This window comes from Thermobia domestica, chromosome 2 (genome assembly GCF_964235325.1).
Source record: "Thermobia domestica chromosome 2, izTheDome1.hap1.1, whole genome shotgun sequence".
NCBI lineage: Eukaryota > Metazoa > Arthropoda > Insecta > Zygentoma > Lepismatidae > Thermobia > Thermobia domestica.
The window spans coordinates 264193519-264212963 of NC_137455.1; the positions used below are offsets into that span (position 1 = coordinate 264193519).

General features: G+C 35.2%; 1 protein-coding gene across 2 annotated transcripts in view; it reads left to right on the forward strand.

The window, feature by feature from the left end:
• The window catches only part of LOC145678465 (beta-hexosaminidase subunit beta-like), a 68253-nt gene that overhangs the window by 24735 nt on the left and 24073 nt on the right, over window positions 1–19445 (forward strand). For both annotated transcript variants that reach the window (XM_081748631.1, XM_081748630.1), the window contains exons 2-4: window positions 4297–4504; window positions 8678–8805; window positions 10626–10831. In XM_081748631.1, coding sequence (XP_081604757.1) covers window positions 4297–4504; window positions 8678–8805; window positions 10626–10831 — 542 coding nt within the window. The remainder of the gene's footprint in view (window positions 1–4296; window positions 4505–8677; window positions 8806–10625; window positions 10832–19445) is intronic.

A 19445-nucleotide genomic window follows, 5' to 3' on the forward strand; every position in this document is an offset into this window, starting at 1 on the left:
AGGAGTTCTACGGGGATTTAGAAGTTAGATTTCTGGGCGTCGGTATCTATGGCCATATTAGCGCCGCACGTATGAGGGATGACGTCTCTTGGCGATCACACGGAAAGGGAAGAAGGAAAGAATTGGTTAAGGAAGGAAATGGTCTGGGATCTATATATCAGGTACCACCCCGGCATTTGCCTGGTGTGAAAAAGAAAAACCCAGGAAAACCTCTTTGAGGATGAATGGCCCGAAAATGCTTTTTACCCTTTCAGGGAAAAACAGAAGGAAAACTAGGAAAAGGAGGGTCAAGGATAGAAAAATCTTTAAGTTTTACGTCCCACGGTGAAATGAAAATGAAATGAAATCTTTCAGTTTTACGTCCCACGGTTATGCCGGCTAGGCTAAAGGAGGAGATGATGATCAGAAATGAAGGAAATGATGGAATGTAAAAGTGGGAGGAAACGGGAGAACACCGAGAAAACACGCACACGGTGTTTGTCCATCACAAAGTTACCTGGCGCGAGCTGAGATCTAACCAAGGGCTCCATGAATTAGAGGTGAACATTCTACCACTGCGCCACCTCGGCCCGACCAAGGATAGAATATCTAGATGTAGTTACGAAGGAAAGATCATATTAAATTATAACACAGTATCCCAAGGGAGAGAAGATTTTTAAAATTTCCATGTTTCCCATCAACCTATTCGTTGAGGTGATGAAGATTATTATTATTATTATTATTATTATTATTATTATTATTATTATTATTATTATTATCACCGAGGATGTCATTCCGGGTTTCCTCGTAATATACACACACTATTTCCAACTGTGGTTACCTTACTTTTTACGAATTGGTCTAATTTAATATTGGTATAAATACTAGTAGTTTTCAAGCTACATATATGAGTTCTTTGACTAACTGAATAGTGCACGCCCCTTCTGGCACACTCACCACTATTTAACACTAAATTTCTGATACTCGAAATATTTGTATAAGTTTATCGTTTGTAAAATAAACATTACGTAAAAGGTCTATTCAAATTGATATCAAGTTTTTCTGACATTTGTATATTACGAATATGTTACTTAATTCGCATTACTCACATCACCCCAGAAAACGAACAAATTTTAAAGTTGCGGATTGAACTTCTCTTACAATAATAAGGAAATACACGAGTGGAGTGGATTTTAATTTAGTGTCCCGTTCAGCAGTGAGACTATATGAGACGTGGACCTACTGATTAACGTGGAATCTGAACCACATGAGCTCCCGCCGGGAATCGAACCCGGGTCTCCCACGCCAACAGCGCGTACGCTAACCGATTAGCCACGAGGGAGCTCAAGCAAATACACGACGAACAAATTCACTATTATTGACGATGTGGAAGGGGAGCAGATTTTGTGGACGAGGAAGGAATGCATGCTGGTACAGAGGAGTCTCAAGTGGTGGGCGACTGCCAAGGGCCTTGCATCTTTAGGGACCTCGCAAAGACCAAGGAGCCTAAAACGATTTTGCACTCACTTTTGTCGATGCAACACTAGAAACAATTATGAATTCGGATTTATTTACAGAAAAAATACATAAAACTTGAAACTAGCTTTTCGCTTATTCGTAGATATTAGGTCACTAGCATAGGCGACAGGCGGTGAGATTGTTTTATGATTGCAATAATGAATGTGTATAAACCTTTCTTTTCTTTAGTACCAATAACATCGTTGAGATTAATTGATTTCGACAAATTTTATTGCAATTAGCAATTTTAAAAAAAACGGAGCAGGAAGGACTATTAAACCTTTCTCGCCTAAGGCCTCACAGGAATTTGCTATGATGCTGAGCGAGTGGGATGGTCAAGATCAAGATCAAGATTACGCGATTTCTTGTTTCTTACTCCGATTATTCAAAGTATTGAAATGTTCTCGAAGGGTGCGACCCAAAGGCGCCGATCCTGTGGGCCGAGCTCCCCCCCCCCCAAAGCTCATGTGGGCCCCTATTGTATTTATGAGAATAGAATATTTGGCAATAATTTGAGTGCAATTTGTCTTAAAATCTTCATATATATATATATATATATATATATATATATACCTTCTGCATCTGAATGGGCCCCCACAAATTTACAGAGAAATCGGCGCCCTTGGTGCGACCGCCCCTCCCTTTAATACGTCCGTGGTATCATTTTGTCCTTTATTTTTCGCTTTTACGCTGCTAATTCTAAATGCTCATCCAAACAAGTTTTCTTCTTCTGACTCTAGGGGTTGGAAGAAACAAACAAACCGTGAAAGAAAGAAAGAAGTGGTTTTGGGCTATTCCAGTCCAGGCCATTCTAACGACTGAGAAGTGAGAATCACAACATGATTTGTGTGGTAAGATCGTCCTTTTAAAAGCTGCTAACAAGCAAACAGATGTCAGCAATCCCCCCTCTCCCCTTTACAGCATACTTTTTATTCTCTGTTGCCAAATATACTGAAGAACATATTGCAATTAATTTAACGCATGTAACGTAAATTGGAGACCGTGGTTGGATTTATATGGGTCTTCTGTATTTCTATTAAAAATTTCAAGTCATTACCTGCAATACTTTGTTAGAAATTACCATATTAAAATTTACGTATTATCAAATGGACAGTTAGAAACCTAAGCGAAGAGGTATAAGATTCCCTTAACTTACACAGCATAATCGTGAGACGAAAAACTGAAAGATTTCATTTCATTTCTGTTGCCAGTAGTGTGATTCATGAGGATTGGCGGTAAAGCTTGTAAAATATTACACTGTCCTAAAATAAACGGTAACAACTGTCTGTATTTGTGTTACTGCTGCTAAGTTACTAAGTTATATTATGGAGAGGATAAGAGATAGCGCTTTAAACGATAATTATAGGGAAACTTTGCTCTCACATCTTTATTCATTTTTACTACTAACAATTAATTACTTTAGACAATTCAATGTTTATTACACTCTTAATAATATGTTTTACACTTTAAAAATGTTAAGCACCGCTTCTGCTTCTTAACTTCATAAAAAGTATGTAAAACAACTCTACTTGTAACATACTAATCGCCCATCTTGAATTGGGTTATTTTTGTACATAATTTAACTAATAACAATTATCAGTGACGTAGCCAACTTGCTTGTTTGAGCTGCGACGTATAATTATAATTAGTGCAACCCAAAGGCATGAGAAGCATTAAAAGCATAACTGTAATTTACACATATGGTTGGTACCTTCAACATGGTTGTGGTTATCTAAGGGTCCAGAAGAAACTAATTTTAAAAGCATAATTTTGGAAAATAAAGCATAAAGCATAATTTAAAATATATAGAAGAATTCTTGGAAAATTCCATTAGAACAACTCTTGGAAAATTCTGTTTAACTCCAAGTTTAACATACTATATTTATATTTTTTAAAACCAATAGTTACAGTGCAAAACCTTTGAAAACACGACAATGTAACAATGAAAAGCTTGTTTTTATTTATGTAAACTTTTCAGTGTAATCCTTTGAAGTGGAGAAAAGAAAAAAGGAAAAGAAGAAGAAAATTTTTCGCCAACAATAAATAAACAATAGTTTTTTTTTTTTTAAGTGTAACTGCGCAGTTATATATGATTCGAAATGCACAAAAAGTGCACAAGCACTCCGCCTGTGTACCTCTTGAACTTGAGCACTTTTGGTGGCATCTTTTACTTTCCCTCTCTGTATATGTGTACCTCTAATGTATACACAAATGATGAAATATCTGACTCGAGTAAAGCATATCCTTTTACAATGCATTAAGTAGAAAGTTCATTAAACATGAAAGAAACTGATTGTATAAAATATTTATAAATGGATCAATATATTTAGAATATTTAATGTATAGTAAATATACATTATACAAAATTAGTGTTAAACAATGATTGAAATTAACAATAAAGCATAATAAAGCATAATTTGGAAAAAATATAAAGCATAATTAAGCAAAAAATAAAGCATAATATGGGTTGCTCTAATTATAATATTCCTCGCAAGAAGTTCGAGACAAGATATTATGCTAAACATGGGGCAAATACTTGTGCGATTTATACAGCTACGTAATTATAATCTTATTTACATTTAATAGGCCGTTGTCTTAATATTATATTGCAAAGCACATCTATTTTTAGCATCATTACTCTGGCAGACAGGCAGGTGCGTAGTGAACATAACGGATCGGCGACTGTTAACTATTAAGAATTAGCGTTGTCTACAGACTAAGTACTATCGTTATTATAATAAGATATGCCTTTTTCACAACAATAACGATTTTTCATGTAATATTTTTTCTCTTGTGTAGGTATCAGAGAACAAGTGCGACTTACTGGAATCAGCTGTGAGGCGTTACACACTACTAATAAGTGGAGCCACTAAAAATTATCCCATTAATAAAAACGCATACAAATCATGGAAAAAGGATAAAGCATTCAATGGCTATTTGGATTCGTTGGATATTAAATTGATGGCAGCATGTGATAATCTTCCATCGCTTAATATGGAAGAACTCTGTAAGTACTGTATTTGTAGATGGAAAATTCCTATGTTAATGTTGAATTTCTTAATTCAAATCTTATCAGTAAAAGGAAGCTATTTCATTATATACGTACTTTACAGAACAATACTTTCGTTCATGATTCTTTTATAATGCATATTGTACATTTTCCGAATTGCTTTACGTTATGTTAACAGATAAGAACGCCCTGTTTATTCCTTTTTAAAATGAAGCTTACAACTAATCATCGTATTTTTCGTTTATTGGAAATGGATTTTAAGTATGTAAAGCAACTTCAAAACTGCTCATAAACTTGTAAGCTATTATTTTTTAAATGTTACCAAGTAGGATTTACTCATTTCTACCGATGAAATCTTAAAGTGATTTGTTGTAATGCGTAATAATTATACCAGGCTATGTGAGTTTATGGTGAGCAACCTTGTGTTTCTGAGTTTTGTAGGGCTTCCCCCGTTTGTTCTCTCTTAACCAATTACTCCACCAATATTTATTATAGGTATAGACCCTATTATTTTCGGAACAGCTGTAAGCTTTCGTAGTGCACCTCTGAATCGAGTCGCACAGCGTGACGTTTCCACAACAGCGCGAAAACAAATGGCTAACAGCTCACACATACTGACCACAGCACTTTCACTGTGCCCAACTCACCTCCTGTCAGACTTTCCCCTCCCATGTTCCGGCTCTCTGACTAGCTTCGCGCGAGAAGTGATAAATGTTCCGAAAATAATCTGCCTATACATTCTTTAAATTATAGAATATAACTGTGGGTTGTTAAACCTAAGAGTTCATTCATATTTTGGCCCAAGATATACGTATAGTGTAATCAAGGTTAGCTTCTAAGTTCATTCAAATATCATTTTCGCCAAAATGTGACATAGTATATTTTAAATCCGTGTCTCAGATAGATACAAATCTCCATACAAAATGTGTCGTTCAATTTGTTTAGAACAGGGAAATCCCTTTAAAAATGAATATTTTTCTTTCTCCTCCAATTCAAACAAAGTAGTAAAAGAGAGGTATTAAAGGATGATTAATTACATGTTATTATAATTTGAATAATTCTAAAGCAAACATCACCAGATTTGAACGAGGTGTTAAGCGTTGTTTCAGTGGTGCTTCGAACGAGGGACATGAAATACTTGCAAGGTAGTTGCATCACATGCCACAAAGGTACTAACAGGCACGTAGCCAGGATTTCGTGAAGGGGGGGGGGGTTCCGTGACATGAAATACTGTGGTAATCACAAAAGGGGCTCGATCACTCTAAACTATTGTACTGGAACATATATTGGTTCGTTTCGCAAGGATTTCGTAACGGGGGGAGGAGTGATATGAAATTCTGAAGGTCCAGAAGCTCGATCAATATAAACTACTTTACTATCAACATATATTGGTTAGTATCAACATATTTTGTTAGGACAATAAAATGAGGATATGCTAGCAAGTATTTTAATAACAAACTATGAAGAAATTTCGAGCAAAATAATAAAAAAGGTATTGAAAAAGATTTTGCAATATTTACGTCCTTCTGTTTATTCAAATATAACAAATTTCCTTTCGTTATGACCTCAATTATTATAAAAAGTACATATTGAATACTTTCTTGTAAACTATCTTCTAATATAAATAAAATAAATAGTTTGTTTGTGTTTTTGTCTGTCTGTCTGTCTGTGCCCGACATGGGGACCAGACGAGTGGACCGAGAGTTACCAAATTTTGGTCAGGGGTACCTTGGTCCATGCCCCAGATCAAGACGAAGCGTCGAATTTCGAAACAGTGGAGTCTCAGGGGGCGTTTACCAGAATCGGCTTGGGAACCAGACAAATTGACCGAGAGTTACCAAATTTTAGTCACGAATACCTTGGTCCATGCTCCAGACCAGAGTTAAACGTTTTTATCGAAATTCGAACCAGGGGGGGTCTCAGGGGGGCGTTTACCGGAACATGTAAAAGTAGTAGAAAATGACCGATATCTATTTATTTATTTATTTAACAATCACCAGATACAGCTCAGAGGCCATTTTACATTGAATATCCAACAACATTAACAATGGAAAGGATTTGGGAAGGTATTGGCCAGGGCCTGTTTAGTAGGCGCCATCCCGGCATTTGCCTGGTAAGACTGAGGGAAACCCTGGAAAACCTCAGTCAGGATGGTAGGCAGCGGGATTCGAAGCCACGACCTCCGAATGCGAAGCCAACGCTCTACCACTTCAGCTATTAGTGTCGAATTCATATTTTCGCCGTAGCTGAAATCAATGGTGAAACTCCAGTCGCATGAACTTCCAAATTCACGCTATTCGGCTCCGGGCCGGGGGTCACCGAAGGGGGGGGGGTGAGATACCAAGACATAAAAGTAATCCAAAATGACCGATATTATTTTTAGTGTCAAATTCATAGTTTTCGCGGTCGATGAAATCAATGGTGACACTTCAATTAGCGATGACTTGCAAGTATGCGGGCCGGGAGTCAGCGGGGGGTGGATACCGAGACATGTAAAGAAAAAATAGCCCAAAATGACCGATATTAGTATCAAATCCATAGTTTTCGCGGTCGCTGAGATCAATGGTGATACTCCCGCAGGCGTTGACTTCCAAATATAGCCCCTGTGCGAAGCATGTGTATATTCAACTAGTTTTACAATAGGCCTATATGCGTTCCCTTCTCTGTTGAATCAAATGCTAACAGAACTTTCTTTCAACATAATTTTTAGTTTTTATTATTCCGTCAACTACTGTCGGTTCCAAATGACAGGTTGAAGGAGCAACAGAAAATTGTCCTTGAAATACTGGACGTTTGGTACTGCAAGGATGCGATGACGAAAAGTTATGATTAAAAATGTCCACGCTGTTACACAACGGCACTTATGCTTTCGAAAGCTTGAAATCTCCGTGACTAGTAGCAGGAATTCTGAAAATTCCATAACTTTCCTTGAAATTTCAAATTCCCTGACTCTTCCAGAATACCTCGCTTACCTCGCCACCATATTGCAAGTAATACAAATCTCCTCATAAGAAAGAGTAAGCAAAAGCTTCCTGTAGTTCTCTTTTTAATTTTTAACGCTGATCCTTCTTTTTGTCATTTCATTTTGTTTTGTTTTATCCTTCCTTAATTTTTTCATTTGTGGTCTTAAAGGGGGGACGTCCGGACCCCCCGTACCCCCTTCCTTGGCTACGTGCCTGGTACTAACTGTCTAACGAAAAACATACTAAATCACAAAGACACACTGTCTGCACAACATACGCGAAAAGACATGTTTAATAATGATTTTACTTTATAATGTTAAGCTTTACAGTTATATTTGCTTAATGAAGTTATTTTTTTAGCTGAAAATGTTTTTACATTTACTATTGTTTCACATTCGTTACCATTTATACTACTACTACTGCTACTACTAATACTACTACTATTACTACTACTACTACTACTACTACTACTACTAATAATAATAATAATAATAATAATAATAATAATAATAATAATTGTTAGTTATATTTATTAACATCCTAATCTTTCACTTCTACTGTAGCAAGTGAGCTCTCTCCTCCTCTTCAAACTTATGCTAATTGGCAATATGTGTTCAGTTAAGTCGCTTGATGTTAAACTTCTTTGAACAGTCCCTTAATGTTTTTCGATACACTATCGTATTAAATTAAATATCTTATAGTACTTTTGACTTCTACGAAAAAATACAATTTTTTCCAAGAGAGGTTGAATAAGCTTGAGATTGATGATGTGTTTTACATACTGTAAGTAGTTCACTCCATTCAAAATACTCGAAATTGTATCAGAGTGGCAATGCTGACGTCACTTTATTGGTTTGCTCATAACAATTCCTGGCTACTTGCCTAAACAAATTGACTCACATGTTTTCGCGGACGAGCAGAATGCTGAAGCAGCATGAACTATATATTATACTGTTATTTAAGTAGTTCTTCAAGGTATCATTTCATTTACGTTGCTTATATTAACTAACAATATTACCGTAGCCAGGGTGTCCAAGAAGCTAAAACATCTCACGTCTAATAAATAACTTCATCCTAATTAAGCTAAATTTTGGTAGATGTAAAAGACATTCTCCTGTCAACTACCCACAAAAGTAGATTGACCACACTATTCACTAACAACGTTATTATTGAATACTGAATAAAATATTATCTTTATTTTTATCAGATGAACTAAATGTGAATACTCCAAGTCTTCCAGGACAAGGAGTTCTGATCAGTCACACCATATGGGGTGTCTTCAGAGGATTGGAGACTTTCGTTCAGCTGTTACATGTAACAGACGATGGCGTAGCAGTAAGTCAATTTATATTTTCTGTCGTAAATTCACTTTTTATGCAGCGTAATGGAATTTAACAAAATACTATAATATTGTAGTTACTTTCGTTTTTCTTCTATTTTACATACTGTGTACTTTATATTAACTGTGTGAAGTAAGCTCATCATATTCTAAAACTTAAAAATTCAGCATTAGATGTAAGTACTTGTTCAGTATCTTCCATAGTACTATTTAAAGCGCTGTTCATTGACACAGATTCCCTTAAGAATGGGACCATGGCAAATTTAGAGTATCATATTGAAGGATGGCGAGATGCGTGGGTAAGGTTATTATACGTTTAAAATGATGAATTTGTGGATTTTTCCCTTTGTTTCTATAACATTAAAGAATAATTTTTGATAGTTCTATTCATCTACAACAAGTTCTCGAAATTATATAATTTTAAACAGTGTTGTAAACTTTGTTATGGTTCATTATATCTCCAGAGATATCAAATTGCTGTCAGCGGTATCTTTATGCCTATTGAGAACCATCTTTACGACTGGATGGTTTCATCCAATCTACTTACTATACTTATCCAAACAGTTGGTCGAAATAAAAGCTTTCGAAACAAAATCTTTTTTTTTTTTTTTTTTTGGCTTTGTAACGCTCTTTCCATTTATTCAAAATATGTCAAATCATGATAATAGTATTTGAAATTAAAATTATTTGGCCCCATTCGTCACACTTGCGTTATTGCTATCGCAAAAGCCTGTAAAATGTTGATGCATAAGGTAGTGTAGCGTCTTTAGTTTGTATTACTGAATAATTCATGTAATATTTTAAGTTTTCATTTAAAGGGTAGATTCGACATATGTAATAATCTATGATGTATGGTTTGGCTACACTGTTAACCTGGTGATATTTCGAAGTATGTCAAACAATATCTCCCTTGGTTAATTATAATGAAGTTTAATAAAATATATAATTGATTTATTAGTCAAATTATTTCAAGTTACCGTACGTAAACTTCTTCAAATCCTCGTTGAAACTATACATCGTCTTCTACTTACTTGTCATGATTTATATAAAGTAAAAACAACTAACTTCATGTAAAACTATGCAGGACTAAATAAACAACAAATGACAAGCGATGGTACGGCGTTATGGCCGCTCTGAGCTGTCAAATTGTTGCCACCAATGTCAATAGTAAAAAAAAACTGAATTTCGCCCGAGATTTTAGGATCTCCGATTCTTTAGCTTTTGGGCAGCTCCAAAAACTGTCAAATACAGACATTTTCCTATTTCATGCTTTGAACGATACGGACACGAAAACGGATCCAAAAATACACACAGTCCGTGGAAAATAGTTACATATGGCAACCCTAATGAACTTACACATACAGTGTTATGAACTGAAAAATTACAACTTTACGTTGTCAACATTTTGAACTCAACAGTATTTTGTGACTAAAATTGGTCTTAGGGTAAGTCTCACGAATCGTCAAAATTCTCAAATCATTGTTTATAGTATTCATTCTCGTTTCTCATTTTAACAGGAGAAAATTCAAACAAGGGCAATACTTTATTATTAACAATGGAATTACACTCAGCTTTTCCCTTCGTCAATTTTCTTGATGTGCAAGAAAGAAAGAATAACAATTAAACAGCAACTATACGATTATAATCACTCCACAAGAACTTAAGACCAAAAATTTTGAAAAGAAAGGGACGCTTACATTCGAGTAAATATGTTATTCATTAAGTTACAGTGGTTTTTAAACCATACAGCATAAGTACGTAATGTATTTATTTATTTCATGATTTGCCCATTTAGTGTGTTATTCTTCACTTTTAGTTGCAAATAAATAGCACTTCCATAATGGATTATCCAAGATTTTCTCACCGAGGCCTAATGATTGATACAGCACGTCATTTCCTCCCAGTCCGCACCATTTTGGAGACCTTGGATGCCATGGAAATGAACAAATTCAACGTGTTGCACTGGCACATTGTAGATGATCAAAGCTTTCCATATGAAAGTGCAGTTTTTCCGGATATGAGGTAAGTCTAGCACTGAAATAAATACAGTTTAAAATACAGAGTCCTTTTAAGTTACGCCAAATTGTAAATCGTCATGATTTCCAAGCGGAGTATCGCATCAACAAGAAGTAACTTATGAAGCGGACATGATTAATTTAAAATTTAGAAATTGATAACATTGTGAAGTTCATAGTTCAGAAGTACAGCTGGATACAGGGTAACAAAGGTTCAGAACAAATCTATTTGTTGCGTTGTGCTCTGAATTTAAATAGTGTGTTGGAATGCAAATAAATAAATAAATAAAGACGATAAAGAAAGCTACAGATGACAGGAACATAAAATCTTCAAATATACAAGGAATTAGGTACATTTGACATGAACTGGTAGAACTTTAGTTCGCATGCAATTCATTGAGTCAACAGGTCATCAGGAATAAGATAAAATATATCTATCTGAAGTGCTGCTAAATTATTAGTATAACCTACAAGGTAATACGTAAACAACTTACAGCTAAACCTATAAGATAAGAATGGTGGAAGATTTAAGTGAGGAAGATTGCGAGATTCAGATGGTGTTTTACAAGATTATGGTTAATCCGGCACAAAATAATGCCGCAATACTGGGGTTAATAGTATTTTCAGAATACTACTTTTGTGTTTCGGGTACGGTGAACATACGACTTGTACATAACTGTAGCATGTGAAAACACATGCATGAATCATCTCCAAGTTAATGTGTGGTGAAATGTTTACTAAGCCAATTCCTCTTCGAGCAGGATACTTTATTAGAGACTAATTCTAGAATTAAACAGATGAGGTATACATAATGTCATTTATTTCCAAAAAGACGAGGCATCCCCTTAATTTACCCTGCAGGTGGGAGATAAATTAGTCGCATATAGCATATATCTTTGATTACAAGTTCTCCAGATTTGACGCTCTGCAACTTCCAATCAGTGTTTCATTCAGAAATAATGTTCCGGGGAGCACACTTAGTATTCCGGGGAAGCACTGCTCGTACTATAATATTTATTATATTATAGACGTATTATATTGGCCTCCTCCGGGGGTCACTCTCAGAGCTCCGGGGGGCAGTGTTCCTCCAACATGTCTGGAACTGCTTCCAATTGTACAAAATGTTAGAACACAAGTGAGCAGATAAAGCCAGAGCATTATCATAAAAGATGGCCGAATTGAAAGGTGGTCAACGGCAGGAGATGTAGAAAGAAAATAGGAATACTACCACATTGTTTCCCAGGTGGGACAAAGGAGAAGAACAAATACAACGATAATTCGTTAAATAAAATATTACGGAAGTAAAATAGTTTCCTGTTCGAATCTACGGGTAGGAATTGCTCAGTATAGGATCATCTAAAGAAAAAAATAATAATTTTCGTTATTATTTACTGATAGAAGGAAGCGATAAGTTCAATGTTGTGGTAATTGGAGGCTACAACAGCGTGGTGGACGGTGCTGCGAGGTGATGGGGTCATTTGAACTAGGAAAAGAAATCCACAGCGCCAGATGCTGATCGATTTCTGAATGCACTATGTTATAGTGATGACGAGTACATGGTTTAAGAAAAGATAAACAAAGCTATACAGTGGGAAAGTTCAGAGACAGTGCAGATAAGATAGACTACCAAATTCATTACATTCTTGTCAAGCAACATTTCATTAATGTACGTTATATAAAGACACTACCAGGAGTGGACAGGACTCGGACCACCTTCTAGTGGCGGAGGTGCAAACTTGGTTTTAGTCAATCAACAGAAAGGAGAGGAGAAATTAAAAATGAAATTTAGTACGACTAAGAATTATGGGCAGTAAAGGCGCGTACGTAAGAATTTATTTCTGGGAGGTTCAAAGCTTTTCGGGGGTCCAAATTTAATATGAGAATAAACTATATTAAAAGTCCTAAATTTAGGCTAAACTTACAGCAAAGTCGAGGTTTCATGGGGATCTTGACGTCAGGACCCATCTTCTTCGTACATCCCTGGATAGTGATGTGAAAGAAGCGATAGGAGAAAAAATTGTGCAGTGGACTGTATGTAGTCATCGTAGGCAATAACTGGAGATACGTTAAGCAGATAGCCTCAAAAACAACATTGGTAAGATGGAAAGACCATCTAGAAAATACATCGCAGTACGTGTTATTGTGAACACAAGACACCGTGGAGCTGGCAGTCCATAACACTTCCGACTTCACGCTGAAACATTCCGTGACCACTGTTGTCAAGGCTTACGACCTCTTGGGTACTTTGAACCCAACTTGAAGTCAGAGCATATCTGAGAATTTTGTTGGGAATTATTTCCTGTGGGGAATTCCTTGCACATCCTTTATACATTGATGAAATAAGCATTATTGGATTGTGCATGTATGACTTTCCTTACGCTCCACGTTTTCTATAATTCGAAATAGCGTGTGTTAAAATTTATCTTTTCGGCGATTTTGGACAACCCTTGTTCTGAAACTATGAACTTTCTATATGAACTTTCTCTCGTATTTTGATATCAGGAATCACTTATTACAGTTTGTCGGTATAGTGCATTGATATCCTGTGTTTGTATATTATTTATAGGATGGACCATTATCTTGGTACACCCTTGTAACTTTTAAGTTGATGGATAAAAAAGGCTGAAATTTTGTACCATGCAGATATCTGCAAAGTAAGATTGTTTGGCATATTTTGTGATACCACAATAGTAATAGTGTTGCCAAGATAACATAAAGTTCAATTCTTTCAAATTTCACTATGTCAAGTTGTTACATATTTCAAATCTACATGTAAAATGGGAACTTAGATACTGCACTTGTCATGTAGTGTTGCAAACTAAGGTCGTAATAGTATTACAAATATTGAAAAACAACCAAATTTTGAAGAACTCTGCAAAAGTAATAATATAAGTGAGATGGAAGGGTAATGCACATCCAAAATACCTTAATGTGCAATACTACGATCATCATATGGCGTATTTCAAACAAATAGAAACAAAATTACAAGAAATTGAAAATTTAACTTTTTTAAAAGGACTTTATTTTGAAAAAGTTTAGATATAAAAATTATACCACCGTTCACAGCAATTTGATATTCCAGACCGTTCGAGAAATACAAAAATGGTAAAATTTGATATATTGCTTAAACTGCCCTCAATATATTAAATTGCTAAAAATTTATATATTGTGGGGGAACTTTGTAAAACAATTTTTGATTTACTTTGCTTCTTTAACATTACAATACTTTTTGGTAGGTGTAAATAGAATAAATTCTGGCAAATAATTAATTCTAACAGTGTTGCGAACTTTAACAGTATGTACCATATCTACAGAACGGTTTGAGATATCAAATTGCTGCAAAACAGCATTGCAATCTTCATATCTATTGAAAAGCATTTATGCAATTGGATCAGGTACTTATGATAGAAGTTTCTTTTAAAAGAGGCATTTGAAAACAGGTCATATTTTTAACCTCTGTAACTTTGTTCGTATTCATTCGAAATCCATCATATCATCCTAATAGTAGGCCTATTCGACCCTAAAGTACTTTGGATGTACATTACCACGTTTGTCTCATTTGCGTTATTACTGCTGTAGAGGCCACCAAAATTTGGATATTCATTATATTATAAAGTCCTTAATTTGCAACATTAAGTAATAAAGGTAACATGTTAAGTTTTTTGTTTGACATGTAGATTTGAAATATGTAATAAATTGAGTCCTATTTGAAAATATACTTTATGTTGACTTGACAACATTATAAACCTGGCGGTATCGGAGAGTATACTAGACGATGACCCCTTCCGATATGTGCACGGTTCGAAATTTCAGCACATTTTTTATTAGTTTAAAGGTTATAAGGGCGCATCAATATAAGTAGTCCACTTTAAGAATACAAATTAAGGGAAGGAGAGAGAAATTACATTATTATATTGGCAATTAATCATATTTGTACGTTTTTCAAAACCTTTGATATTTTTATCTTCCTCTTAGGCTACCTGTCTTGTAAATCGAGTATATGAGTTGTCCAGTTCCAAAACGACTTTTGTCCATTTACAGAAAATCCAAGAAAACTTAGAAAAAATGCAGGATCTTGTAGAACTGGCAATACTTCAATATCTTCATGTGAAAAACTTAAACATTCTCAAATATTCCCAGTTCTACAAAACGTAACTATCCTACAGTTTTCTGGGATTTTCTGTAAATGGACAAAAGCCGTTTTGGAACTGGAAGACTCAATTTCTTTCCTTTATATCTCATCCCTGGAGATGGATGTTCCGAAAAATAGGCTGCAGAGTCAATTTCAAAAATATAAATATCTACATTTGTCACTGACATATGTATTTCTTACCTTAACGTATCAGACAAAAAATCTAGAAACTCAGAATCCGAATATTTCCAGAAACAATATTGCACTAATAATGTGAATCTAAGTCTTAACTGGATAGACCTACGCCTTATTTATCTAGTCAAATTAACTTTAACTTTATCGCAAATTCAATGCAATCTGTCTTGCTACATGTAAGAGTGGCCACGTACTCTGCAAGGCAATGGGTGGTAAGGTACTTTTGACTGTGAGGATACGTATATTTAGTATTGTAGGAAAGAAAAGTGGGTGGCATTGCTCATCACAAGATAGTAAGGGACCCAACTGACTACTTTTTTCGGATCTAACTCTGTTAATGGTAGGACAATATTCAATTTTTAAATATATTTTAAAAACTTCTAAAAAAAAGAATAACTTATCAAGATATATCCAGAGAAATCGAGGAAGGTGTGTCTGAATGAAACAAGAACACGTGTCAAAATGGTTTAGAGTGCTGTCTTATCCAGTGTAAACCTAAGAATTAATGACGGATAGAGGTTCTAATTTCAAAGCTCTCTCTCCCTTGATACAGCTTTCATCCTTTTTATTACAAAAATGCCACAATTCTATAGAAATAGCATTACTGATGACTTATACCTGACGTGTTTACTTATTTCCAAAACATCTTTGACAATATAGCAGCTGCGTAAAAAAATTAAATACACTCTGAATTGTCATAGTAAATTAATTTTCCAACTTACAAAGTTGAATTTCTTGGAAATATAAGGCTACAATCAAATGTTAAAAATAAGTATTCTTTCTGGTCAAAGTGAATGTTTCAAATCGTGATTGCAGTAAATGTTCAAAAGGGTTGTCTTCAGCATCGATACATTTCTGAGTACGAGTCACTACTACTTCCGTACTTCGCACCAAAGTATCCAATAGAATTTCTGAGCACAACGTTTGAATCTCATCCCACAGAGTGTTCTAGCTACATGGTTCACGATGGTCTATCTCATCTTTTACTTTGCCTCATAAGAAAAAAATCGAGCGATATAAAATTTGGAAAGTTTGCAGGAAATTTTTCTCCTGCGTCTTATTTACTGGCCTGGTACAATCCGCAGCAAAAAACCTGCAACATGAGCATGTGAGTTTATTGTGAAACGACGAAGTCTTTTGCTCTAAAATAAATGTGCAGGGGAGGACGCCGAGGTTTCTCCTGACGTGATTCATGCCACTTAGACGTTATGTTGATTCCCTGCGCTGTTAGGTGTAGTATCACAATAAACTTACATGCTCATGTTGCAGGTTTTTCGCTGCGGACTGTACACTCATGTCCAAAATGATTGTCGCATGCCTATAAATATGTTGTTGTAAGAATATAATTTGATAACAAATTCGCCCGGTATTTCTTATAATGCTAGTATGTGTATAAGCGGCAAAGTCATGTATGTGGAAAATTTCATGTCAAAAGAGCAGTAAATAAGAACAATAAAACGAAAATAATACTTTCTTGTCCATTTAGCAACATTTTGTTTTACTTATTCTAATTTTCGTATTTATAATTCTTTTCCAATGAAATTTTCAACAAATATACATTTCCCAATTATGCACATAGTATCAGTATTAGAACTATCCTACAAAATCATTATCAATTTTTATTCTTACAAAGCTGAATTTCTGGGAAATATAAGGCCCCGAAGACAGTTATAGATATGCGACAATCATTTTGGACATGAGTGTACATTTTGATCCATGTATTCCTGCATATATCTATGATTGTACGGCGGGGCATTATCTTGTTGGCAATAAAACCTGTCATTACCGTACATTTCACAAATAACAGGGAAAAGGGAATCAGCAAACGTTGTTAGGTAATTTTATCCAGTGGCAATAACGTCAAAACGGAAATTCCAAATGCGTCCCCTAGGAGTCAATCATACTACGCATTTACACCAGGGAAATTCGGAAACTTTTCAACATTAATATAGAGATATTTTCAGCCCAGTACACAGAATTTTAACAATTGCCAGTTCCATTAAGTTTAAAATGTGATTCATCTGACCAAACAGTACTACCAGTAAATACCGGTTCACATGTAACATCTCTTGAACCCATTCACAAAATTGTATCCTGCGATCTGGGTCTTCGTAAGTTAGCTGTTGCGCCAGCCTTGGAAAGTGCACACGCAACTTATCTTTCTTTAGTATCAGTAGCACACTACTAGCACTTATACCGCTTTAATGTGTCCCTTGCTGTCTATTGCTTTGAAAATTTTTTATAGTGAACGCTTAAACAGTTCCATCACCACAATTGAGGATTCAGCACTTGTGGCCGTGCGAGGTCGCTCTGATTGACCTTTCTGCACACTACACTGTTTCATGAACCTCGAATTCGTCTCGTAGACGTCGTTACTCTATAAGATAGATCAGTCCTACACTTACATCTCCATTGTTTCTGAATTGTACCAACTTCCTCAAACTTCCGCTCTTTCATAGCTGAAATGCCTGTCTACCATGATGGTGGTACTCTCTTTCCACTAACTGGGTTATGCAGCAAGAATGAGGATTCCGGTGAAACCCGTTCAGGAAACATAACATCATTTTCCCCAGAATTTTAATCATAGAGGATGGAAAATAAATTTAATATAACAGTTCAAAATATCGGTATACAGTTTTTGATGCACGGGTATCGTATATTTTCACATTGATAATAGCCCAGTCAAATTAGCTCACATTTTGACAAAACCTTGAAGTAATTTATATAAAGCTAAAACTTTGTATGGCTCTTCATTGATCGATCCTCATCTCCTCTGAAAAGTCCCCAAAAATCCGATGACGGATTTCGGAGTTATGAGGTCATCAATATAGCCGCCTCTGGAAGTTCCAACGTTATCTTTAAATATGCGTAATTTCTCAAAGAATAGATAGACTCCTCGTTTTTGCACTAAAGAGTGGAAAATTGATTAGAAAACACAAAAAATAAAAATATAATGCATGTACCTCACTGATGTTGGGTGAAATTATTGAGTGAAAAATATTGTTGTGTTCTTGCACTCATGTGTTAGCACTGATTCGTTCCATTCCGCCAAATTATTAAATCACAAAGGAAAATCATATAAAGTTGAAGCTGTGTGAGATTGTTCATTGGTTTGTCCTTACTTCTCCACGAAAAGTCTCCAACAATCCGGAAGCTGGTTTGGCCGCCATATTGGAAAATGGCAGCAAGCTTTATTTGTATGCTAGTTACACTTTATACAGGGTAAAATGTGAACCATTCCGTGTAAGTGTGAAAATAAGGTGTCATTTTGTCCGCAAAGATATTCTCGTCCGCAAAGATGCTTGGTATGTATTGTACTTCATATGATACAATTGTGGAAGAAATATTGACAAATATTTAACCTATAATAAAGATTTTTTTTTTTTGGTTCTTTATGTCCTGTGGCTCTTCTGGATGAGAATCTCTGTATATCCAAACTGCGTATATTTGAAGTAGCATGACAATGTTCCAAATTCATGGTAGAATCAAGTAGTAAGTAATGCATTTGTAATGCTAAAAGCTAACAAGTAAATTACACATTACATTAGGTTGATTTTGGCAGAAAATTGTATTGTTTTTCAGTGTAGTATTTTACGAAATGTGGTACCATTACGATCATGGTAATGAGGTTTATAAACAGAAACAATGTATTCACTTATGCAGGGGTGCCCATCCCCCCCAAAGCTGATGGCGCACTCCCCCCCAAAACTAATAATCTCTTCCCTCCTCAAAAGTCCTCTAAAAACAATTGCCCAGTGTAGCAGTAGTTTTTATAGTACTAGTAATTGTTATTTTTGTTGTTGTTTTTATTTCCTGTAGTAGTATTATAAAATGCTTGTAGTAGTAGTAGGGGCAGTAGTAATTATAAAAATGGCATTACTTTTATTAGTAGTCTTGGTAGTGTACAATACTAAATATGTTCTATAAGGATATTGAAGGGTATAAAAACTTTTACACACTGTGTATAGCACAGGTATTCTTTTTTTTCAATTAGTAGTTTTTTTTTTTTTTTTTTTTTTTTACAAAATATTGATATAATTCCCTTGTACATGAAAAGTAAGACGCAAGTTACAAGTTATTGAGTTTGATACCAAAAGAAAATGTTATCCTCGAAATTAGCCTACAAAAAGAAGTGATATCCAACAAAAAACATTCCTGTAAAAGAGCCAAGTACGAGTAGCCTTAAAAAGAATTGAAATCACAAAAATAGGCGCCAAGTTCTGGTGGACAACAGTTACAAACACTCACTGGCTCACTTCAAATTTAGATTTGAAACTTGGCTGTTGTCTGTATG